This window comes from Trematomus bernacchii, unplaced genomic scaffold, assembly GCF_902827165.1.
Source record: "Trematomus bernacchii unplaced genomic scaffold, fTreBer1.1, whole genome shotgun sequence".
In the NCBI taxonomy this organism is placed as follows: Eukaryota; Metazoa; Chordata; class Actinopteri; order Perciformes; family Nototheniidae; genus Trematomus; species Trematomus bernacchii.
In genome coordinates, this window is record NW_022987973.1 from 2365744 (window position 1) to 2391487 (window position 25744).

General features: G+C 43.1%; 1 protein-coding gene across 1 annotated transcript in view; it reads left to right on the forward strand.

Moving 5' to 3' along the window:
- The window catches only part of nfatc3a (nuclear factor of activated T cells 3a), a 63098-nt gene that overhangs the window by 22625 nt on the left and 14729 nt on the right, over positions 1–25744 (forward strand). The window contains exons 4-9 of the mRNA XM_034116288.1: positions 13654–13853; positions 14352–14524; positions 15478–15618; positions 19162–19217; positions 19353–19479; positions 21894–22961. Coding sequence (XP_033972179.1) covers positions 13654–13853; positions 14352–14524; positions 15478–15618; positions 19162–19217; positions 19353–19479; positions 21894–22961 — 1765 coding nt within the window. The remainder of the gene's footprint in view (positions 1–13653; positions 13854–14351; positions 14525–15477; positions 15619–19161; positions 19218–19352; positions 19480–21893; positions 22962–25744) is intronic.

Here is a 25744-nt window from a genome sequence, read left to right on the forward strand (position 1 = left end):
AGACGAAAACGAACCAAAGTCGTTTTCAAAAAAGTCTTCCGTCCACACATGGAGATGCTGTAATACATATGCCGGGCCTGTAAGTGGCGCTGTACTTCCGTCACAAAATACACCAAAAGCAGCGAAGAAGACCGATGACGATTATTATTATTATTATTATTATATTATATTATATTATTATTGTTGCTGATGGTTGTGGTAGAGGAGCTGTAGATTTTGCACTAAAATCTGTATCATGGTCAGTAGCGTCTGGAGCACGAACGCAACCCTGTGATCCGCCATTGTTGTTGTTGTTGGCGAAACGCATCAGCAATGACGCGGGTGACGCAGGGGTGAGCAGGAGAGGTGGGGAGAGGCGGAACTATGGCGTCATCGTTTTCAGGAAATGATCATATAGGGCGTACACACGGAGCCGCAAGCGTTTCGTCCTCAGACATACCCACTTTGGGAGCCGTTATCAAAGTGTATCGGATTCAGGCTCATAACGGGATTCAACTGATATCGTCTCCGTGGGGACGGGGCCTTAAGACTTATGCTACATCATTGGACTTTGAATTAGTAATTGTTCAGTCTTATAGCCCGATCATCAGTCAGCAGTTGTGAATAAGCATTATATTTAGGGTTTAATTTTATACAATACACATTAGCATATGTAGATTGCCCCAGTCAGTCAACCTGTTGCAGACACACAGACAGAAAGCAGAGCTTCAGCTGTAGCCCAGTCCGCTGCTCTGACATTTGATATCACCTGCGAGAGTCTAGCTGAGCCCATAGAGCTACGGCTGCTTTGCTCTCCCAGCCAATGAGAGAGAGAGAGAGAGAGAGAGAGCGAGAACACAGTGACAAGCTTTCTTTGTGCGTATGATTAGGATAGGACCTTGACTGGACCATGACCATTGTTGGGTTTCACAACAGCGACTGACTTCAGACTGGCAGTTTGGTTCCCTGTCCAACAGCCCAATAGGGTTGCCACGTATAGTCCAATATTCTCCGTATATTTTGCACCCTTGCATCTACTTTGTTAGAATTGCAGTGGCGTTTTAATCATTTTATTTGTCAAACCTTTTTAGAACTGAGCGAGGATTTTTCCTAAAAAACTAAATGAAGATACTTGTAAGCTTTATCTTGCTGCCAGTTTTACGTTTCATTTTTTTTATGGCTTTTAGTATTGTATATTATTGCATCCAAGTGCACCATTAAAGAATAAAGACGCTTGAAAAGAACATTATTATCTAAATTGCAGGGACAAGAAACAAGCATTAGCTTTACTCTAAGCAATATATTCCATCTGTGGTGAGATAACAAAAATGCATCAGAAACAAGGAAAGATTTCGGTACAATTATTATTGTTTAGTTATTATTTGTTGCAGGCAGCGTGTGTTGTGTTGTTTGGGACTACAGAAGGAAACCAGCTGTGTTCTCAGGCTTTTTCAGTCTTTACTCATTATGCACTATTTACATAAGATATAATCATTTAAAATACCAAAACAATCCAAAGCTGTGGACACAATATTTCCTGAAACAACATGGAAGCCCAAATGCCTGCCATTTGTTGCTTTAGAAACTCAATGCCCTCATGCAGTCTCCTTGAAGGCCAATCATTAACCTCAGTTGCACCAAGATTCTATCCTGCCATATGTGACGATGCATAATTTAGCTGTCAAATGGTTTCAACTGAGCATTTGCCACGCTTGCCCTCATTCCTCTTCCCCAGAGGGAATTGTTTAGTTAGCACTGCAGTCGGCTTAACCGTGTGTGAAAGCTGCAGACCCTACGTTTCCTGTTTAAGGGTCATTTGTTTTATGTTATTATAGGAATTAGTTTGTGTTGGGCTAAATCTTGACCAAGATAAGAATCTAAAGCAGTTAGATTAACAGATCCAATAATGGTTAATCACATGTAAGGTCAAGCAGGGAAACTCAGATGATAAGCCTCAAGAGAAATTAAGTTTACTACCACTTTTAGTAGATGAGCTTGGTTTACTAAACCCTTTGTAATTTATGGATAAATTGCCATACAATAAATCTTGTATTACAGTTTTTATTATAGATGCCTTGACCTTGTACTGTAAAGTTACAAAAAGTGAGTGGTTACAACTTTTATCTTAAGCAGTTTGTTGCTACTACCAGTGCTGGAAATGAAAGATCTTTCAAAATCACAACGAGAAACTGCAATGTGTAGTCGCAGACAGAGAGTAGACAAAGCGAGAGCCCAAACAAACTACATTTGCATATCATGAGCAGCGATTTGCAGAGCCATGTGAGAGGAAATGATCGGGTGAATGAGTTCTGTGAGGGAGGATAGGGCAAGTGAGTTTAATTGCTCATAATTGTTGGGTTATATCTGAGGTTAAACTTAAAGGGGACCTATCATGCAAAATGCACTTTTGTACGTCTTTTATACATGAATATGTGTCCCCGGTGTTCCAGGGAACTCACCAAGTGTCAGAAAACACAACCCTCTCTATTTTCCTCCATACCCAAATCTCTAAAAAAGGGGCTGCAACGGATCTGATTAAAACTGATCCAGATTTGAACACTGTCCTGACGTCAGGACGGTGGCGCTACGGCTATTGGGCCAACTCTCCACCTATCAGGGGAATGTGGGGTTGGGCCACGGCCGGCCATTGCCGCTCGAAAGCGCTGGAAACGCTGTAGTACATATGCCAGGCCTGTAAGTGGCGCTGTAGTCTGCCACAAAAGCAGCGAAGAAGACTTCCCGCGCATGGTTGCTATGGTTACCCTTCTGTTTATTCTCCGCTGTGGCTTTTTTTTCTCCCTCCCCGAGGCAAGCGTTTGCTCCCGCTGCTTTAATTCAATGCAATCCCTCCCCGTCGAGGCAAGCACTGTAATTCTCTCCGGTTAGTCCACCAGCAGATGACAAACACCCACCTCTCCGCCTCTTCCAAGGAACGAGGGGACCGTGCGGCAGAGTTTCAGTTAGGTTTTCTTTCGCCGGTCAAGATGTCCATTAAAGTTTAAATCTTCCGGACAAAATTAGAGAAGTGCCGGTCAAAGGTCTTCTTTGTTATTTATTGAGCTTTAAAACAAATGAATAACGACTCTATAGGCCTATAATAACACGGAGGACGGAGATCTCTTTTTCTCCCCCTCTTCTGACTTGATCAGAGCCCGCTCCCCTCTCCTGCAGGGGGGCGTGGTCAGCTGCAGCTCACAGAATCAGCCCTGTGCAAAAACAGTGCTGGAGAACAGCAAATAGAGCGAAATGAGGCATGGCTAAAATGCATGATCTGTTTGGTATTTTGAAAACAGAAACGTATAAATATACCTTATATAGGTATGGCCCTACAATATATCATTTAAATATAGCATGATAGGTCCACTTTAAGCAAAACCTCATTCTGTCTTCACCTGCTATATATATACTGCTCCACTCTTTCTAGTGTAGTTGCTGTTAATTATTTTATTACCGCAAAATGTATATTTTGATGTCCTGCTGTAAATTGCTAACTAAGATTTTCAATATTGTTAACTCATAGTAACTCCCTTGTACTTTACAGAAAACCTAAAGCTCCAGTTACATTTTACGATAGACTTATGATAAACCGCCTATGGGCACTTTTTGTAGTTTAGACAATATCAAAAAACAGACGAACATAAAATGAACAGCCGGCTTGTGATAGAATCAGCACTTGTCCAGCAGGTCTAACATTCAGTCTGTGTTTACTAAACACCCAGTCCTCTATTGTTGGTCTTCTTAGCCTTTTTTGATGCTCTGTGCAAGGTCAGTGCCTTACCCTGTGACGTCCTTTTTTTCACACAAAAAACAATTTTGTGTTATGTATTAATGTTTGAGCAACAGAATAGCATTTTCTTTGAGGGCTAGATACATGATCAGACCTATGTTAAATAAACAAAAACCTTCAACAAGGATAAACAACAGCAAAGAAAGTGCATTATTGGAGGGAATGTCAAAGTCATTTGACCCAGTATATGTTGGACGTAGAAGGTTAGACCACCTGAAACCATTAACAAGCTCACACATATCATGTTCCCAGGTGCAATGTAGGTGTGAAGCCAGCTATTCCCGGAAGGCCCAGTGACACAGGTGTCGATGTGTGTGATCACAGCTTTTCTAACACAGAGTTCGAATACATAGATTGGACAGTTTGGACTATATTTCCAATAAGTCCGAAATTAGCAATTAGACGGGCAACATTGAGAAGGAGCCTTCCCTTGTTATAATGACAAACATTGATTTATATATGGTAGATAGAGATACGTTACTGATACAACAGCAGCTGCCCTTTCTAAAGATTGTACTTCTACCACCTCTCATTCCCCTCGGGTCTGGACTCTGGTGGTGTGATGTCACCAGATGACGGCATAGCTGCCATCTGGTGACATGGTGATGACTTCCTTTTGAGGCCACGCCGTTGCCTACAGTAGATCAATGCACCACTGAGCTGCTGTGTCAACAGAAAAAAAAACAGGCAGTGGTTGAAGAAGGAGCTGTGGGCTGGTGTTGTTCACATGTGTTTCAAATCAAATAAATGTTGTGTTGTTGTCTATGATTTATAAGAGTGAGTTACTATGATGTATTCTCAATGGTTTGCTAATGCTAAATCCTTCTTGTATTCATCATCAGGCTAGTAACACTGTTCCAGTGTCTGTTGTTGGTCTTGAGTTACATTTGATTTCTTTCTCTAGCCTGTTTGAGGCCGGCAAAGACATTTGTGTTTTGGGATAATACAATACACATTTTGTGAAGGTGAAGCCCACGTAGCAGTTTTTATACATTTGTGAGTTTCTGAAGAAATTAATGGCTGAAAGCAAATAGAAACATGTTTGAAACCTTATATTTAATTATTTCAATTCATCTAGAGATTCCACATGGAGTTTGAAAGCTTGATGACAGTTCTGTGGCATCATGTGACCTGAACAAGTTTCCTCGTGTTCTGAATTCCCTAACTGGAATGCTTAAAAGTCTTTTTTTTAAATAATTGTTTAAGTTTTGGAAAGTATACTGAATGAGTGGCCACGTTGCTGTCTAAATCATCTTTGTGGAGTTAAAACGGCATTGTGTCCATTGCATGTCTGTCAAAGAAAGCAGCTGCTTGGGATTATTGGACCCACACACTCCTTGCTTCTGCTTGCAGCGTCTTCCTGATTTGGAAGGATCTCATTAGTGGTGTCAGGTAATCTCTGTTTGCAGTTTTGAGAGGTGTGTGTACTCTACTTTGAAGCTCAAACCACTCTCTCTAAACAGGTGAAGTACCGGCTTCAATTCCTGTCGCGCAGTAACATAATCTGTACCCGACAAGGCATTAGCAAACAGACGAGTGAAGGTTTTGTTGAGAAACTCAAAGATGCTTCAATCCTGCCATGAAAGCACCAATACCTGGTTGTACAGTTTTCGGCCAACTATTGACTTTAATCGCTCAATCATCTCGAGGTGGGAGTCCCAGCAGGTGTTTCTGATCAGATTGAAATCTGATAATTAGTATTGAAATCTGATAATTTGTATGCAGTTAATTATGAAAAGCTTTTGATTTTTAAACTGTGAAAACTATTAAATAGTTGCATTTAAGGGGTAGGGTTAGGGTTTACAACGGCTTTTGAAATGACTATAGAATGGTTTACAAAGATTAGTTTCAAAAAAGACAATTTCTGGGAAAAGGAACTTTAGAATATTCTTCAAGTTTCTGTTTTGGTGTCTCCTAGCTTCATTATCCAGTGGCTGCAGCAGTAGTTAACCTTACCTCTCACCCAGTGGCTCTTATCCAGATTTCTCAGGGAGAATGGCCGTGTGAATCTTTTCAGGGCGTCTGTGTAGAATTGAATGGCTCAGTTGAGAAGCAGTTTTAGGTCAGTGATTTCTAACCTGCGGTTTTGGGCCCCAGGCGCAGGATTTAGGGGTTGTTAAGAAATGTAGCCACAGAAAATAAGCGGCAAATTAGCCACTGAGGAGATCCTTTTGCAGAGTCAGAAATATAACAATTTAGTTTAATTTGCTTATTATTATACTCAACAAGCTGGTGATGTGAGCTGGTACTTGATGTGTACCCGACCATGTAAACCTTTCTGTAACATTGAACGGAACAGAGTGACTAAGTGTGCATTACATTTAAGAGTAGTCATATCTTTTGATTAGAAATAACTGTAAATTGTGCTCTGACATGAGGCTGCAGAGTCTGACTTCTTTTGAAAATAAGAAAGGATTAAAAAAAGAAGTGAGGGTGTGGACCAGCTGTTGACCGGGGATCTAAAGAGAGACGGGTGTTCTAAAGGCAATGGTCAAAGCAGTCAGCTCCTTTTCTGTCAGTCTGTACGGTAGCCAGACAAACAAAGGCCACAAAGCGTGACAGAGTTTACATTGAATTGTTATGACAGACATGATTCATTGCTCGGGGGTTCTCTGAGGAATGCTTTGTGTTTCTGTGCAAAAACTGACACTCGGAGCTAATGAAATCACAGTGTAGCTTTGTAAAGTAAGAGCAATTACCACCTCTTCAAAGACATGTTTTACACAGTCAAGATACATTTGAAAAATGAGCAATCTTCTGCTTTACAATTAACATTCTACCTAAAAACAAACATCGTGGTTTTGATAATGAAGTTCAAATGTTAACAACACTTTGAAAGTTACTTTGAAAAGATCCTTATGGTTCCACATTTCTTTTGATATGATTGACCACCGTATCATCTCAGTGATTGTACATTGAAGGAAGGCTACGTGTGTGCCTGGCTGTTTTAGCCATTCCTCCGGGGCTAGCTGCAAACCATAATCGGTACACCTGTTGCTAGGAGACATATAAGTCCAAAGCCTCTCTGGCTTGCTGAGGTATCCTTGTGCGTATTTAAACAGCTTAATTGAGTGCTGGTGCACCCACACAAATATAAGGAGCCCCTCTGGTATTACCTGCTGCTTGACATTGAGGCAGGCAGACACAACAGAGAAAAGGCTGTCAGATACAGTGAAGAAACACACCAGCACTTCACAGGACTATACTGTATTACACCTGTCTTAAAGAACACAGACAGTCGGAGAAAATGTGTCAAATCCACAGTGCCTCACTTAACAAATCTGAGTGTAGCTGTGGTGTCTGGTAACAAGGATATTAAAAAGAATATGTCTTGTGTGTCTTATATCTTCATTGGCTTGGATGTATTAAATGATTCTAATTCCAGCACTTGAATGCAAAGCCATGAACCCATTGATGTCTGTTCCAGTCATGCACTTAACCCTTAACTTATGTTTGAACTTACTTCTTCTTCTGTCTTTCCTTCTTATGCACTCGCTCGCTCGCTTGCCTTGACAGGTCTCTCTTACTCTGCTGTCTCTGCTGTCTCTCAATAGACTGACTGACATAATGAGGGAGACACACAGATAACAATGCAGGGCCATGCGCTCTGCACTGTGTGAACTGGCTCGACTCAGTGCTGCTTTGCCCCGGGGCTGTATTGGATGTAAACATGTTGGAAGCTTGGCTCTCATTTGTTGTAATCAGGCTTAGTGCACAGCGAGAAGTGAGAGGGGGAGAGAGACAGAGAGGTGTGTGTGAGTGAGAGAGAGTGTGAGAGAGACAGAGAGAGAGAGAGAGAGAGAGAGAGAGAGAGTGAGTGGGGGAGGATAGAAATTGGAATAAGAGGAATTGAGCTTGGACCAGTCTAGCAAGGCCATATACAGCAGTATACAGTAAACGCTGCTGTGTGTGTGCATGTATTGACCTTGTTTAAACAAACAGTACACCGGCCCCCTGGCTCTCTCTGCCCTCCCCAGTGTGCTAGGCAAACAGCAAGCCTGTGTGTGTGTGTGTGTGCGTGTTTGTGTTTGTGTCCATAGATCCTAGGTCGTGTTGCCCCAGTAGGGAAACCACTGCCAGATAAAATGGACCCACTCGTGACCTTGACCACCAATTGCTCCTGATTTTATATCTGTTGCACACACACACACAAACACACACACACACACACACACACACACACACACACACACACACACACACACACACACACACACCTCAACCTTTCAAAGTTAACACCACTGTTTTGTGCTTAAATCCACACATTCTAACACACACACCACCTCCAACACAGGCCTTAGGGCTGTAGTTTACATCAACGTGAGTGTACGTAGCTGTTCGCTCACACACACACACACACACACACAAAAACACTCCTGCATACACACAGAGAGTCTCACCATGGCAACAGTGGAGCAACACAGGGAAACAACTTGGCAGAGTCAGGCGGTCGCTGTGAGAAAGTGTCGAGTTACGACACAGGGCTGGAGCTGAGGTAGGTGAGAGGCGAGGACAGGGACGGAGAGCAGAGAGTGATAAAGGCAAAAGAAGTGGGAAGAGATGAAAAGAACAAAGTAGTAGGAGAGGGCGGGAGAAGGAGTGTAGAGGAAAGATGAAGAAGAGAGGGTAGTGTATGAAAATGAATGGGAGGAGCGACGCTTGCAGGTAGTTGTTTCTGAAGAGGCAGTGTTTTGCTGCAGGGAGCAGGTGGTGTGCTCCATGTACATATCCCATTATCTAAGACTAAGCACCTCTCAATACCACAAAGAAACAACAAGGTGTGTGTGTGTGTGTGTGTGTGTGTGTGTGTGTGTGTGGTGTGTGTGTGTGTGTGTGTGTGTGTGTGTGTGTGTGGTGTGTGTGTGTGTGTGTGTGTGTGTGTGTGTGTGTGTGTGTGTGTGTGTGTGTGTGTGTGTGTGTGTGTGTGTGTGTGTGTGTGTGTGTGTGTGTGTGTGTGTGTGTGTGTGTGTGTGTGTGTGTGTGTGTGTGTGTGTGTGTGTGTGTGTGTGTGTGTGTGTGTGTGTGGTTGCAGTAGTTGCAGTAGTTGCCTGTTTATGTGTGTTTGCAGTGATGGGAGATGTTTTTCCCCTCAGCTTGCTCGCCCTATTACTGGATCAGTGCAACAGATGAAGGCCAAAAATAAGTGGGGACTTTATTTAGTGGGAGCTGAGTATGTAACTGTATCCAGTGGTTTTATTTTAAATTCGATCCACAGTCCGAAGAGGCAGTCTGGCCCGGGGACATGTGACCGGCTTTAATGTCAGTGTGGTTTAATATAAGAACTGATCTCTATCTGGCCTCAGTTGCTTTCTGACCAGCTGGGCTGCACTCTGGACAGGCAGAAAGGTGAGGAGTTAAAAGTGCAGAGACCACCCTCCTGTGGCATTTCACACTCAAGCATAGATTTAAGGGGGGACGGAGGGGGTGACTCAGGAATGTGAAGCAAGCCAAGGGTGTGTGTGTGTGTCGTGTGCATATCACTGCCGAGAAGCCTCCTCCGCCAGAACCATGGTACTATCCATGTGTGCTTGTTTACATCTCCCGCTGTTTGCAGGTGGTGCTTTACCCATTTTCTAAACTGAAGGTGCAAATAGGCCCCTGAAGTGTGCTTGGAAAGCTATTGGAGGAGCTCATGGCATCAGTGTACTCTGCATTTGTTACACAGATTGAATGCAGTCTTAGGGATGTAAAAGAAAGTGATCATCCTATAAAGTTAATGACATTGAATTAAAAAACTTGGGATAAATTAAAATCATGGAATATCATGATATATATTGGAAGACAGCTTCCCACTTGTCTCCTTTCCAATTCAGCTGCTACCCAGTATTGGTACTATGTGCTAGGCCCTAGGTGCTAAAACAAATGTCCTAACTTTTAACATTTTACATTACATAAACGTTAAATGGTTCAATATTACCAACATAAATGGAATTAAACATAATCAGAGAAACACCAGACAGAAAAAAACAACAATTGGGTTTTGTTGACAGTTTTGAGTGGTTCTGTTTCTTTTGATTCGCTGGGACTACTGAAGTGTGCCCTTTCTTTCTGGCCCCCTAATCAGGTTTTTCCAGGATGATTATTTGATTTATAAAGAACTGCTGGCCTGCTAAGTGTATGTTTGTCAACACTCTGGCTCCACACCAAATCCCTCATGTGCAAAGACGGAGACATAGAGACAAATACAAGAGGGCACAGAGAGAGGCAGAGCTGAAGAGAGTTAATGAATGGAACAAAAATGATGGTGACAGTTTGTGGTCTTGGGTAGGACACTGACAAACTGGGGTAAAAAAACCATACAGACATTTCTTTATTTAAAGGTACTCCAATAGAAAACACAGGTATCACAATGATACTGATGTTTAAACAGGCCACTATCTGTTTAAAATACAGGGCACTTTTTTTGAGCTTTCCTTTTATTTACACCCTTGAAGCATTTTCATTTTTTACGTCGGTCTCGCCTTTCTTACAGATGCATTCCACCAGACACTGTTAACGCATTTTACGCTGTCTGGAACACACATGGTGCTTTGAGTAAACATGCCCTGATTTAGTGACACACACATGCAAGCAAGCACTGTCTGTCTGTGCTCACTTCCACAGTTTGCAGGCATGACTATAAAAACAAGGACTTTTGATTCCCTCGCCTCCATGTTGCTTTGAATCCAGAATAATGGTGTCATTTACAGCCATGGATCCATTCAGACCGGGGTGCGTAATGACCTGTTAGCTTGTTACTGGCAAGATTTGTACTTTCATGTGGCTCTTAAGATCTAATGCGGTTTTAAAAGGATGAGCCCATTACTGGTTATTAAAGGGGCCATCTGCTGTTACTCGGTACTTCCTTCCTAATGTATTTCATGTGCCACATACAGTCGGTTTTATTCCATTTTGACAAGTGAGGCATCATCTTGAAGTTTTATTTCAGAAATATATACCCTCTGGGAGTTTGTATGTATTTGAATGTGGGAGGAAGCTGCCTTCCCTGACCTTCATCCCTGTGGTTGGTATCACAGAGATGTCATTCTGCTCTACAAGAACCAGTAGCAAGCTTAAGCTCGACACACCCAACGGGAATAACTGATCCATTTAGTCATTCAATCTCAGACATGCCTGCCTCACTGAGCAGTTAAAACACATGTAGGATGTGGTGGAGGAACATCAACATACCTTTGGGCAGGGAGTTTTTGATTCAAAACAAAGCCTGGGGGTTGGAAATTAAACTTTAAAAGCCTAAAAAACTCAACAGTTGGAAAAATAGCTATTGATTTATTGCTACAGTACTGATGAATAAACATTCACCCTGTATAATTATACACGACAAATACATGCTTCACACAGATATTTGGTGAAGTGGATAAGAAGATATTTCAATCAAGAAGATAACATGTCTCACCCTGTCTAGTGGAAAATACATCCCTTGTTTTATTTGAGGCTTTTGTGTTGTAAATGTGTGCTTCTTTTAGTTTGTGCTTATGTTTGTGTTATGGTTTCCCTTTAAAAGTTATTTGTGTCTGTTAACAGTGCTTATCTGCTCTCAGTAGGTAGATACACGGAAACAGAGTGTTAAAGTGAGCTGAACCAGGCCGGACCTCAAGCGTCATGGCTTCTCAGCTTTCTCTGAAGCTCCGTTAGTTTAGCCTACGGTTCTAAGCCCAGACATTTGACAAACTTCTTACCTCTCAGCTCCCAATCGACCTGAGACACTAGTGGCGCGTTTCCACTACAGCACGGAGCACGGTTTAAGAGGGCTGTGACGTCAGCGGCCCGTTTTTGGTTGCGTTTCCACTTGGCCTAGTACCGGCCGGCGGGTCCTAATTCACAGTTTTTCTGGCCTCATAAAATCGTAGTTCTAGGGCCAGGGACAACCAGGCTGAGTGTGTGACGTCAACACTCTCGGCTGCTGATTGGTCGGAGAGAATCGTCACAATCGGCGCGCGAGATAATCCCTAGCGTCGCATATATATAGCGAAGCTTGCAGCATTTTTATAAACAGCATTTTTGTTAACAGAGGAGCTACATCAATGGCAAAGAAAAGCACACCATGGTCGGTCGAGGAAGTGACGACGTTCCTCCATTATATAAGTGAGCCACGCTGCAGAGGAATGTGTCTTTGATACCTGGAAAGGGATACTAAAGATTTTATTATCTACAAAAGTTAAACAAATTGAAGGTTAAGGTTACCACTGTGCTCTTAACTTACGTGATGTTAAGTAGTAACAAAAAGTATTTTGTTTACTTTCCAGAAATAAAATTTTCCGACATATTAAATTCCACCCTTTTTTTTGGGAAGCAAAGCGGTCTTTATTGAGCTCAGTAGCATGGCCCTCTTTAAATTCAATGTTTTTATTCAGCTAAGAACAGTGAAGCATTATTCAGGTTATAGCTATGCTGCCTAGTATATGCCTCTGGAGGCTCGTCCTCTCGCATAACTCGCTGTAAACACAGCATATTTCAGTTTTTCCACAGCTCAGTTCAATGTTGGTGCCCCCCATACCTTAACTTCTTACACCACAGGGGACCGTCTCAGAAGAGGAAGAGTGAAAGAGAGGGAAGGAAAAATGAACACAGTAAATCCAATGAAAGCCTTTCTCATGAACACCAATCCAACCATTGAACACAGTACACTCTTTACCTATTCTGGAAATAAGCTGTGTTTAATAATCTTACTGCAAACAAGTTCAGTTCAATTATTGGCTTCAGAGAAAGTCGATATTTTGAAACAAAGCACGTATTTCTTTGCTCGTGCTTTGCTCCTGTTATTTTGTACAGATGTTTCCAGGGCCTGATTGTGACCAATTTAATCCTTTCTAATTTAGCTGGTTTTGGAACAGCAAATGACAAATCCCAAGCTACACCCACTTTTTCTCTTTCCACCAAACGTTGACACAGCGGTGTGTGACGCAAACTTGCTGGGAGGAAAGGGTCAGTAGCCAGCTGTGGTGAGGTTGAGGCTTGGCAGTTCCTGGGGTGAAACAGCAATGAATGGCCTTGTTCTTCTCTGTTAAACTCAATGGACTGCCCTCCATATGAGCTGGATGTGAGGGCAGTACGATGGGAGTGTGCAGGAGGCGGGGGTCACGCAGTTTGCCAAGTACAACATTACAACAGAGGTGGGATTGTGTGGCCTGCCTGTTTGTTCTGTCCCTCTGAGGAGGAAGGGTCCTGCTTGCCTCTCCATCTTCCCCTTGTCTCTACCTGACACCAAACAAAATGTCCTTCATCCAACTTCTCACCTGTCTGAGTAGAGACCGCGGTGCCATCACTGTGATGAATGGAGAGGGCAGCTAGTAGTTTACGTGCCCCATGCCATCCATTTTGGCCTGCTCGAAGCACTGGATTTGAAAAGGCTGTTGACATTTTTACTGGCATTTCTTTCCCTTTTAGCCCCAGCGTAACCATTAAAAGGTTTTTTATGTGCACGAGACCTCACAGAATGACTTGAGGAGCGTGTGAATGATGCTTTGTATATTTTTACAACCTTTTTTCGTAAATTGATCCGATTGATTGCACTGTAGATGCAATACACATTTTTGTTGGTTGTGGAACGACCGAACAGACCAGGTTTTAAGGCTCTAGCTGGGTTTTTAGGAGGTAACGGTGGTTTGCATGGAATCCTGTTAAGGGGCAGGCGGTTGAGGGGAAAAAATTGTAAGTCCATTAGTTGAAAAAACGCGTGTTTTTCGGCCAAACGACCAGATGAATCTCCAGCGGGACTGCCAGACTTAACACAACACCCTCGAACTGACATTTAGATTCCCGCCAAAAGGGGTGGCCTTCTGAAGTCAGTGGAAATGAAGAGAGTATTCCTTTGTTCACACCTCTCATCTGGACTCCAATAACTCACATCTGTTTCTCTGTCTCTCTCTCTCTCTGTCATGTCTCAGCTCATTGGCTACACTGAGAAGCCCATCAACCTGCAGATGTTCATCGGAACAGCAGACGACCGCTACTTGAGGCCGCACGCCTTCTACCAGGTGCACCGGATCACCGGGAAAACTGTAGCCACGGCCAGCCAAGAAATTGTAGTCACCAGCACCAAAGTTCTCGAAATTCCTCTCCTGCCTGAAAACAACATGACAGCCGGGTAGGTGTCTGAAGCACTTCGGGGGTTACATTACTCAGTTATGAGCTTACCACCATGAAGGAAGCCCGATCCAATGAAAAAATAACAATGTTTATGATCATATAGGATTATAACATCTTCCAAGGGAGATTTAGTAGATTTTCTTAATTTAAGCCAACATGAGAGTTGGGCGCAGAGGGAAAATCTTTCTCATGGAGCAGAAACTCTATTCAAATATTTATGATTCTGCATCCCCTTGATTATTTTATTTATATAAGGTCTGGTTTCATTTAAGTTGGAACTCATATAGGAAGGGATTTGGTAGGGATTTTCTCCTTTACAGTTGTAATAAATCATATTCACAGGCATTCTTATTTTGTTATTCAACACTCAATTTGCCTCTCATTGCCGACTCCCTACCGGGCTTGTGGTTGGTTTTATCACTCCCAGACCTTCACTACTTATGCCTGTCTTAGTGATTGCCGTATAGGAGCCAACTATTTCCCCTCTACTTTGCAGCATCGACTGTGCTGGCATCCTGAAGCTGCGGAACTCAGACATCGAGCTGCGGAAGGGGGAGACGGATATCGGAAGGAAGAACACACGGGTCCGCGTGGTCTTCCGAGTCCACATCCCACAACCCAACGGGAAGGTGCTCTCTCTGCAGGCCGCTTCTATCCCTGTGGAGTGCTGTGAGTGTCAACAAGCCAGAGTCTCACACACACGCCTACACACATCAAAACATGTTCATTCAGAAAAGCACATGCACACAAACCTTCCCACACACTCCTTTATTAGCCGGCTTGCAGTCTGGCGATTTGAAATGTTGATTTAAACTACTGTTTGCTCATTGAAAGTCACTTAAGATAAGAATGTCTGATACATGTTAAAAATGTAAACGCTCAGTTCTATCCATGCCATTTTTGTTAAGCATTTAGGGAGGTGTTGACACTAATTTGTGGTTTATTTTAAGGCACATTTTTTGGGGGGGTTTTGTATTACAGGTCACCTATTATGCAAAATCCACTTTTTCATGTCTTTTATACATAAACATGTGTCCCCTCTGTGTAAAGAGATTCTGAAAGATTCAGGAAAAAAGATTCGCTCACTTTTTGTCCTGATCCATTTATATAAAAACTGAGCTGATCAGATTTTGGCCACTTAATGATGTCATAACGATTTTTTGGCTTGTGTAACCATTAGCCAATAACCAACCAAGGTAACCCCCCCCCCCACCTTATCACCTGAATCTCCTCCTAGAGCACCATTGTGTTCTTTTTAATCAAATATCTCTCAGAGGGGCGTGGGGAGTGGCTCCTTATTTCCATCTGAAGTAACAGACAGAGAATCAGCACTTTTGAAACAGGGCTGAAACAGAGGGGATTATGGGATGCTGCAATGATCTGTTTGGTGTTTGGAGCCAAACACTTCAGAGACATGTTTTGTATATCTCTGAGACTTATAATAGATTGATGAAAAACAGTATAATAGGGGACCTTTAACATCCATAATGTTTAAAGGTGCTCCTGATGATTTGTCTACACATTATGAATCCACCCTGAATAGTAGACTGCAGAGTGTATAATCACAGCTCAGCCAATGACGCTCCTCCTTCTCTCCTCCACCCCTGCTGCTCCTCTCCCAGCCCAGCGTTCGGCTCAAGAGCTGCCCCAGGTGGAGAAATTCAGCCTGACCAGCTGTCTGGTCAGCGGGGGAGAAGAGATGGTCATCACCGGCTCCAACTTCTTCCCTGAGTCCAAGGTCATCTTCCTGGAGAAAGGCCCTGGTAGGTGCACAGCAGCTTACCTTTGAAACAGTTCGAGAAAATCGAATTGTGTTTAATGGTTGTCTGACAGATTTTATCAGAGAAGCCGCCGTGAGTAAAACATCACATGTGTCATTTATGTGGTCTGTTGGAAAATAGGTATTCTTCAGTGGCCAAAAAACGGACTTTGGGGTGTTGTTAATTTACATTTCTACTCTTGAGGTTGGAATCAGAGGCTTTTCTAGGTCTTGCAGAGGTCAGCAGAAGGATTTTATGGTAGTCCTGTCCGATAAATGTCAGTGGGGATGTGAAAACATACGTGTGTCTTTACCTCAGCCCCAACAAGTCCTCTATTCCCACAGGGCATTCTGTCAGGTGCAGAACAGATGTATCTCTGCTTATAATGCTGTCTATCAAGTAGGCATGAGGCAATGCACTGCAAATCCTGACATGGCTTTTACATTGCAGTATTTGTACACATTTGTTTACACAGACACATACTATCTTGTAGCAAACTCTACAGTCTTTTGGTTTGATTATTCAAACCACTGCAGTATCAATATATTACACAAACATAAAAAGGTACAAACTTTATTTTCACAGTCTACAAAGCTTCCTCAAAATACTGTCATCTTTACTTAACACAAAATGATACATCTTATAATTCACATGCTTAGCAGGACAGGCTAATATGGTCAATACGTATGCTAATTTGCATGCTTCATGCTACAGTGTGATTATTTGTGACTTTGAAAGTTGCTTATATCTGTTAAACAAAGGCCGACGCTAAATACGTTACTTAGTTAAACTCTCTTTGCAATTCATCCTGTTCAGTCACTGGCCTTTCTCTGCCTTCTCTTTTGTACATCACTCCGTAATCAAAACACATATTGTAGCTGTTCCCTTGGATGGAAATGTTAAATGGATAGCAATCGTAGAGCCAGTCTCTGCCTGCCTGAGACACCTTTGAGATGCGGAGCAACAGAATCAAGTTCACACATGGCAGAAAGTTGAAGGGTGTTGTTTTTGCGAGTAAGAGCCTATGTCTACCATTTTTTTATCCCGTAGGAATGTCTGTAGCTCTTTGAGGTGTAGCAGCTGAAGCATGGCAAAGAGAGGTAGCACGGTTGAAACAACCCCCTGATGGTCGAGTTTTTATAGCACAGCAGCAAGTGGAAAGCTTAGAGAGGTGCATCTTGGGTATGAAGGGAAAGCTGGGCCCCATGGAGCACGAAGGCAGCGGACTGTGGAAAGAGACAGAAAGAAAGCGAAGGGGAGTGGAAGATGATGTTGATTAGGTTTGTGTAAATGATCCCCCTCATCACGACTAATCCGCCTGCTTTAGTGCAGAAAGGCCCTGATTGGAGTAAGTATAGGAATGGAAGAAAAGGAAAAAAAAGAGGCAGTGACAGACATTTTTCCACCATCTGTCAGAATTTGAAGACAACAGTAGATTCATAAGGAACTGGAGAAACTGGGATTTGGTTGCTAGTACACAGAGATGATGGGATGGTACTATAAATGACTCTATGTACAGACATAGAGATCATGGGGCATTTGTTGGTGTGGGATCATATTTACAGTAAAAGCAGAAAAATGTCAAAGTGTAATGTCTTTTTTTGCCATGTGGTAGTAGTCATAGCTTCAGAGTCCTGCTTTTGTTGCTACCTTAAAGCCTGGCAACTGAAAGGTTACATCTACACAAAGTACATACTGTTTAAAATATGTGATAGATGTCTGTTTTCCTCACTTTTTTATTGTTTTTCTCTCTGTATTATTTCCCTAAAAGCAAGATTAGCATTTCAAAGCTACGAGACTTCTCAAACAATGAAGTTCAGAATAAGTCCATAATTGGTATAAGTATTTCAACTTTACAAGGATGAATGTTTATACAAAAGAATGAACTTTAAAGGCTATAACTGTAGTAGTGACTAATAGAGCCTGTGTTCTCTGTAGTCACTGTGTTGTTTCTCTTGTAAGAGCAAATAACTGTGGGCTTTTACAAATATGTTTTAAATAAACAGTAATCAGCTTTTGTTATTTTTGTGTTGGATCTTCCGGGGCAATAGGTGCTCGCTCTATCCCTTCTGACTGGGGTGCGCAGGGTGTCTGGATGATGGAGTCATTGTCTCAGCTTGGTATGAGGTGCCTGTTGGTGCTTGTTGTCTGACAGAGCATGTGGGGCCCTTGCTCCTGCCTGTTGAATGTCAACAAGCTGCGCTGCAATAATGCACTGCTGTCAGCTGCAAAGACATTCAAGGTCATTTGCTCAGAGGAAAAGGAAAAAGTATCTTTCATCTGTGATTTTTTTTCACGAGTGTCTTCAGAGTTGTTACTGGCTTATGGATAACTACAACTATGACTAACGTTAGGGTGAGATAAGAACAGGTAAATCACTTACTTAGAGCGTGGATTGTAAATGTTACATGGCTTACAGTTGAGTGCTTGTAAGGAAACATATAGGCTTGCCTCTCTGCAGACATGCTGCAGATGCCTGACGGTGGTTTTTGGGGGAATCCTTTGGGTTTTGAGGAAGAGGCCGTGCAGGTGCAGAGTACACTCGCACCATGTGAGCAGTATGAAAACAGGCAACTGCAAATTAATTTGACTCCGCTGAGAGACTATACAGTACTCACTTAGTTGTCAAAGTTTGTATTCTTCTCCATGCTGCAATGATTGTGATTTCTTCCAACCACACGGCAAGTCTGTCAGTGTTTTCAGCCCGACTGCTTCCCTTCAAGCAGCTGCCCTTAAGACGTCTCGCCAAATAATTAGATCCCTCATAGGAAAGCTGGAAAAGGATGTTTTCTAGCCAGAAACCTGGCAGTGTGTTAAGGCCTTTTCAAATAAATACAATTATTCCACTCCTCTGTCCCATAATGTTAACCAGGCAAGACAAACAGCAGGATATTTGGACATTTGATTACCATTTAATAGCTGCTAAGACTTTCTCCATAAGGCTTCTGGGCCTTTCAAAATGACATTGTTTTGATGTCTCTCGTTTCTCCAGAACAAATTGAAATCGTGTGCTCAAAGTCTCATATGGTTCTCAAGCCCTGTCTGTTTGAGAAAACCCTGCACACTGACATCATCTTTAGGAAACTTTAAGATGGACAAAGAGAGCTTCTCCAGAAGAGGAAACTTACTTTGAAAAATAGCAGACTTTAATTCAAAAGGGTCCTCATAATAAAATGTAGACATCAGTGGTCATGTGTGGCCTGGGTTTATTTATTATCACTTTTGCTTCAGGAACTTGTTTGTTTTAATGTATTTTGTGACTGGTATGTGATACAATGATACTGTGTAACTCTCAGTCTATTCTTCATTAAAAAGCCTATTTTATCCAGACCTGCACTGGAGAACTGTCTTTTCTGATTGACTGATTTGTCAAATGTGTCACTTTCCTTATGAATTGGAGGTTTATTGTTAAATCTAAATCAACATTTTTGAGTTTAGAGTGACGTATATATTTTGTGTAATATATGTTCCTGCTATCTTTCTCCCTGCCTGCACTAGGAGTATCACTGGTTTGTGCATTTATATATATTTTTTTCCTAACCATAGATGGACGACCACAGTGGGAAGTTGAGGCAAAAATAATGCGTGAGAAAACTCAAGGAGTAAGTAGTCAAATGTTTATACTGCATATTGTCTGCAACATTTGTACTCATTTTTGTGTACTAGCAGTTACTTTTTATTGTAGGTTGTGTTGGCAATAATTGAGTGTAAATAATGTCAAATGTGTTTTTTTGCAGTCGTGCATCATTGTGGAGGTCCCTCCCTACCACAGTAAGTCTGTGGGCTCAGCTGTGCAGGTGCAGTTTTATGTCTGCAATGGCAAGCGGAAAAGGAGCCAATCGCAACGCTTCACTTACCTATCAGGTGAGATAAGAAGACTTTTAGACAGAGTTAGACCGTTAATGAAAGTTTTGGGTTGGTTATTTTCGACTTAAAGTTGCTACATTTGAAGACAATCCCCTCGGTTGTAGGTAAGGGAGCACAAGCTAATGCTTTTACAGACATTTAGACAAAGGGTTTCTCTCAAGCTTTACTTTGCATTCCTTGGGGTGTACTGCTCCCTGTTGCAGCTCATCTCCAAAGATAATGACAAGAAGTTTGACTGACAGCAGAGACAGTTGTAACGTGCTCTCGGTGTTGCACACTTCTCCACAGGGGTTTCACTAACCCCGTTTCTCTCAGCATCACTGTGGTTTACAGGGGCTTCTCCACTAACAATAACATTAACACCTGCCAACTGTTTATTCTGTAAAGCCTACTCAAACTACCAAGCCAACATTATTTTTTCTTTTGCAATCCAGGAAACTTTATATATTCGCAGGGCCATCAGTAGTTTCATACGAGTATTTTAGCAGTAAGGCAACTCGATAGTCATAATATTTTGATTTGAAAGTTTCCTCAATGTTTTTCATTAAAGGCAAATTCCTGCCGTGCTATTTGATTGATTTGATTTGTTATTGTGTTATTTTCCTCGAGAAGCTAGTCATACTGAAAAACCGTTGGCGGAATATAATGGCATGTGAGCATTTTGTGCAACATATCCAAACCCCTGAGTTTTACCACAAAAGTGTGTAAGTTTGTGTGTGTGTGTGCGTATATGCGGCCTTGCCCCTCCACCCACCCAGCCTTTCTGTTTGCAAGCACGCCCACTCAACACTGACAGTTCCTGTTTTCAGCGTCGACAGATCAGAGCAGCCAATCAGAGCAGAGTAGAGTTACCCTGCTCTGTCAATCAAGCGGCGTCGCTGACACCACTAATGTAACCACGGACACCGCCTGCATTATGGCGGCAAAAAATTAAAAAGTTTTCATTGTGGTCTGGGCTGCAGAGGCCCTGGCCCAGTTGAAGGATGAATTGTGAGAAAATTGTGACATGTTTAAAAAGAAACTTGGAGAGAAATTGTCTTTATTTAACAAAACGTGCAAACTATTTGTTAAACCTTTATAATCATTTGCTTCCTTTACCCACCAAATAATACTGTACCTCTGTCTCGGTTTGAAGCCACAATAAACACTACTTTGCTTTGGAGAACACATTTTCTTTTTTAAACTTAAGAAACAAACTATGATTTTCTGTATGAAAACAGGATTTCAATGTTGGTTTTCAGTCAGAAAGAAAATTATTTGACCTTGGGGGAAAAGTGTCTTTTTAAAACAGAAGGAAAAACATGTACCCTTTACTTACCCTTGATATACCTTTGGCTCTATTCTATTTGTCCTTGGGGTCTTCTTCAAACAGAAGTAAAAAACAATTTTTTTAAATGTCTGGGTTTCATTTTGAAGCCATAATAAAACAGGATTTCATGTTTTTTTAAATATACAGTTCCCTTGCTTTACCCTTGATATCCCTCTGGCTCCGTTTAAAGCCAGAATAAACCCTGTTTGGCCTTTTCGTGCCCCCTCGCCTCTCAATCCCAGAGGCATGATGGGGTGAGTAGAGGGCACTGAACTCGTTTTCTGTTGGTCTGATCCGGGCTGCGGGGCATTCGGCTCCTCTCTTCTCACACAACATTTCACATGATGGCACCCGGACTGACAACATATGCTCTCCCTCTAATTCAGAGCTGGATAAAAATAAAACTCACTGTCACAAGGCACCAGATTGGGAAATAGGTTACCGATTGGCATAGCAGAGCTGTGTGTGCTGTCACAGTAAAAGTGATTGTCCCCATTTACCATCACAATGTCACTCGTTTTCTTGAAGCTTTTTGCATCTGGAAGGAGACACATTTCACAAACCGTACATTTCAGAAACTATTCTTCAGACTTTTAGGTTCTTGTGACCTAGTTTTTCTGGTTTTACTGACACATATTTCAACTTCAAAGACACTGATTGGGTGAACTTGTGGGGGATGAAAATGTGGAAAAACTTGAAACACCGACTTACTTGCCTGAAGGCACTGGACTTAGCAGCAGCATCACTAGCTGTGACACTGTCAATGTTGCAATACAATGACCTGACTAATGTATATTCTTACTGTAATCTACCCGCCACCACACTTCATTCCATAATGTTACACTTAATTGATCTTATAAATACTGCTGCTGCTCACTTATTTGCCCTGAATTTTCTACTTACTTTTATTAATTTTTTTAAATACTATGTACATACCTTTTTATCTAATAGTGTATTCTTTTTATTTTTCGTCTCTATCTATACCCTGTGTGTGGGAATAAAGGAATTCTGATCCTGATTCAGGCAGTATTTGAGTGATTGATGTGTTTGATCCTGTCTGTATCACCGTTTTCCTCACATCTCCCTTCCTCTCCCCCTTCAGTGTTGGTGAAACAGGAGCACAGAGAAGAGCTGGACCTCTCTGCCGTCTCCCCCATGTCCCTCCCCCTGGCCCATGCTGGCGGGCTGGTGCGCCCCCAGCTGCCCTCTCCGGAGCAGTGCCACCCATCGGACGGCCTTCTGTCCAGCTCCCCCCACGGCCTGCTCCCCCTGCAGGGCCCCTGCCCCTCCCTGGGCTCCCCGTCTTTCCAGCACCTGCCTCACCTCCAGAGTCGCAGCTTGCACCACCCCCCCGCAGACTGCCACATGACGTTCCACCCGACCCCTGCTCCTCTCCCTGCGCCCCCCCGGCCCTCCTACCAGTCCATGCAGCACGGCCACAGCCACAGCCTGCCCTTCAACGGCCAGTCCCCCCTTCCCCTTCAGGGCTACGAGAGGATTCCCTTCCAGCACAGCGTCTCTGCAGCGTCTCACCCGATGGGGATGGGGATGGTGTACCCTTCCTCCCCGTGCTCCTCACCATCAGCTCCCCCCTCCTCAAACAGCATAGCTGGGTCTCCCCAGAGCCAACAACCGATGCTCTCCCCCTCATCCCCACGCCTGCACACACTCGGAGGCTATCACTGCTCCCCAAACCCCCCTCAGGTGCCCTCTCCCGGCGGCCACCCCCTCGTGGGGCAGCTGCAGAGAGCGATGGGCTACCACCCCGTGGGTCAGAGGTCAGCCTCCTGTCCCACCCCGTCCAGCGCCCCTGCTACCAGGATGATCCCCTCTCCCCACTCAGGGCCTTCCTCCCCTCAGCTCCACTCGCTGCCCTACCAGTCTCCCACCTCCTCCTCCCCCACATCAGGTGGCAGTCCTCTGGGGCCCATGCAGCAGCAGCAGCAGCAGCAGCAGCAGCAGCAGCAGCACTCAGGTCAGCACTCCCCCCAGGCCACCAGCCCGGTCATGGCCAGCCTCTCCCCGGTGGCAGCGGGGCCTCTGATTCACCCTCTGAGCCCACAGGGACCCTTCCCCTCGGACAAAGAGAGGCCGGACATCAAAGAGGAGCCTGAGGAGAAGGAGCCCACCTTCCGCTCCATCGGCCTACAGGACATCACGCTGGACGATGGTAAGTTATTTCTATCATCATTTTCTGACTAACAACTTTTCTTCGGGCTTGTGTCCACCTGATTTCCTTTATAAGCAGAAAAGCACTGAGGGTGGTGAAGAGCATGTGTTTAACTTGCCTTCTCTACTGTGATCCTGAAAAGTGACAGAGAAGAGCACAAGATGTCTATAAAAAGTTTATTTAGATTTGACATAAGGCTCATTAAGGCAGTCCCACACTTGACACTTTATCCTATATGGAGTGGTGCAGTGACGCGTCCTAAAACCCGGAAGCAAGCTGCGCATGGGTTCCCTCGACAAAAACGCAATGGAATTTCTCCATAGGATTTTGGAAAATAGCTGGAAATAAGGTCTGTGGTTGACACACATTTAAGAGACGGGTCACGTTTGGTTCAGTCGGATAATCTCCACATGTCTACCCTACTTTTATAATTTTCTAATCGTAAATCTAATCACCAGAAGCTAAATGCTAACGTTATGCTATAAACGAACTACAGCAGGGTTGCTGCTTCAACGTCACGCCAACTTAAAGGTCCCATGTCATGGCCATTTCTACTGATCATAATTCCATTGTTGAGGTATACTAGAATAGATTTATATTGTGCAATTTTCCAAACTCACATTGGTTTCTCATACAGCATCTCTGTATAGTATGTGTATTCACCGGTATTCACTGTGAGCCCAGTGTGCTCTGATTGGTCGGGACGTTGCGAGGCTCGCTGCTCAATGATCTGGCTTACTGGTGTGGTTTCCGGGTCGGCGATACAGCGGGACAGCGCGAAACTCATCCTGAGCACACACAAACACTCACAGCCGAAGTAAAAACAATAAGTGTGGCTTGATATTGAGTAAGAAAAAGGTTTATACACACTGTGAGAATGGGTCTGCGGAGAGAATTTCTCCGCGATCCCAACTCGTCTATTACCAACCAGGGAGCTCTATGCAAGTCAATGGGACTCCCTGTTAGTTGAAAATGTACGCTCAAGGTCCTGGTGTGTGAGGAGCTCCGCGGATTGGTCCATTTTGGTTCCCGGAAGAAACAAATGGAAAATGAGAAATGTCCAACGAGGCGTTCTGGGGCAGCATAGACAGGTATTTTCTGTGTTAGAGTTTTACTCGCTACAGGGTGTACTTTGAGGGATTGTGACTCTGCAAACCATTTTAAATGCATACAAACCTTCATAACACACAAGGGGACGGGTAATAACCGGAAAAGCATGACATGGGACCTTTAAGATCCATATTCAAACACAGTGGCGGCCGGTGGTCTTTTTTTTTGGTGGGGCTCTTGACGTACCGTAAGTGACCTACCCGGGGGGTCCGGGGGGTTTTCCCCCGGAAACTTTTTTCGAGAAATGACCCCTTAAATGATGACTTCTGGTGATGTTAGAGGGGGGGGGGAAAGGAGAAATCGAGGCTTAAAAATATGAGAAGACTGATCAATACCTCCATAATCTTCAGTGTGGAAAATATTATTTATCAACCTGAACATCTACTACTTTACCAGGAATTTGTGTTCTCCGAACTGGTCTGTTTTTTTCTTTCTTAAAACTGTTCATGTTTTATGAACCAACACCTTCACCAAGTAGCTTTACAGTGAACTGCATGTGAGATATAAAATTAATAGCATCTTTTCAGTAGCATTAATTATAAATATTTAAGTGGTTCAATACAAGTCACTACAGCATTTCAAACTGAACTGTGAATAAATGCAATTTAAAAAAAAATAACCACAGCACAAAATGTCATAAATTGTGTTTTTTCTTTGTTTCTCTGAGGATTATTTACAAACAGGCTTATTTACATATAGCAATAACTCAGAAATGAAAAAGCTACATCGTCTAACACGAACAACCACTTAGCATAATGATAATATATGTGTTATGTACAATGTAACTGGCAAGGCTAGAGCAAGAAAGAACATAAAGTTTGCAAAAGGTTTAAATAACTTCAAGTATCTGTCTTCAGATTACGTGGAGGTTTTAGTCCGATGGGAAGCAGATTTTAAGCGACACCGAAGATAAACCAAAAATGTGGTGGAGCTGCAAACCGTGTAGTGTTGCTGGGACAGAACAGGAGCTATAACCGTTGGAAAATACATCACAGACAATGCAACAAACGTGGAGACAGAACAATCACTTCTGTGATAAATGCCCACTTATTAATAAACTTCTAACAACCATGGGAAACCTCCTCTCTACATATAAAGTGATATCCAAGCATGGGAAACAAAAGACAGCATTTACCTGTTTGCATCCAGCTAGCCAAGCCTTTCTTGTGTACCAGCTACTTGTGAAGCCTCGTGTATAAATGTTGTCTTTTTCACGAGATTGCTGCGATATATTCAAATCGGGTTGGTCCGGTGCAAGGTCTTTAAGCAACAATTTATCTGCCAAACTTCTCCTTTCGAAAGGATTGGAGATTAGCTCTTGAACAGAATTAGCCGGGGACCGAGGTCCGGAGACTCCACCTGCACACGAAGCCATCCTCATCAACTACTGCGTCAACCGGATACGAGTCACTGTCCAAACTACTCACAGACTGCACTGGGCGCTGACATTGGCGCCCGGTGACCGTCATCTTTGACGACGCTGATTGGCTGAAATTATATTTTCGCGGCATAGTTTACACGTTACAGATAGCAACAGTCAGCTGCTGGTGGCTGCTGCTGCACTGGTTGAAGGCTCCTCTCTTAGCGCCCAGACGAGAGAAGGTGCATGGGCAAGGCCAGGCAGGAAACATGTGACTTATCAGTAACTTTAGACATCGTAACACAATTTTAAA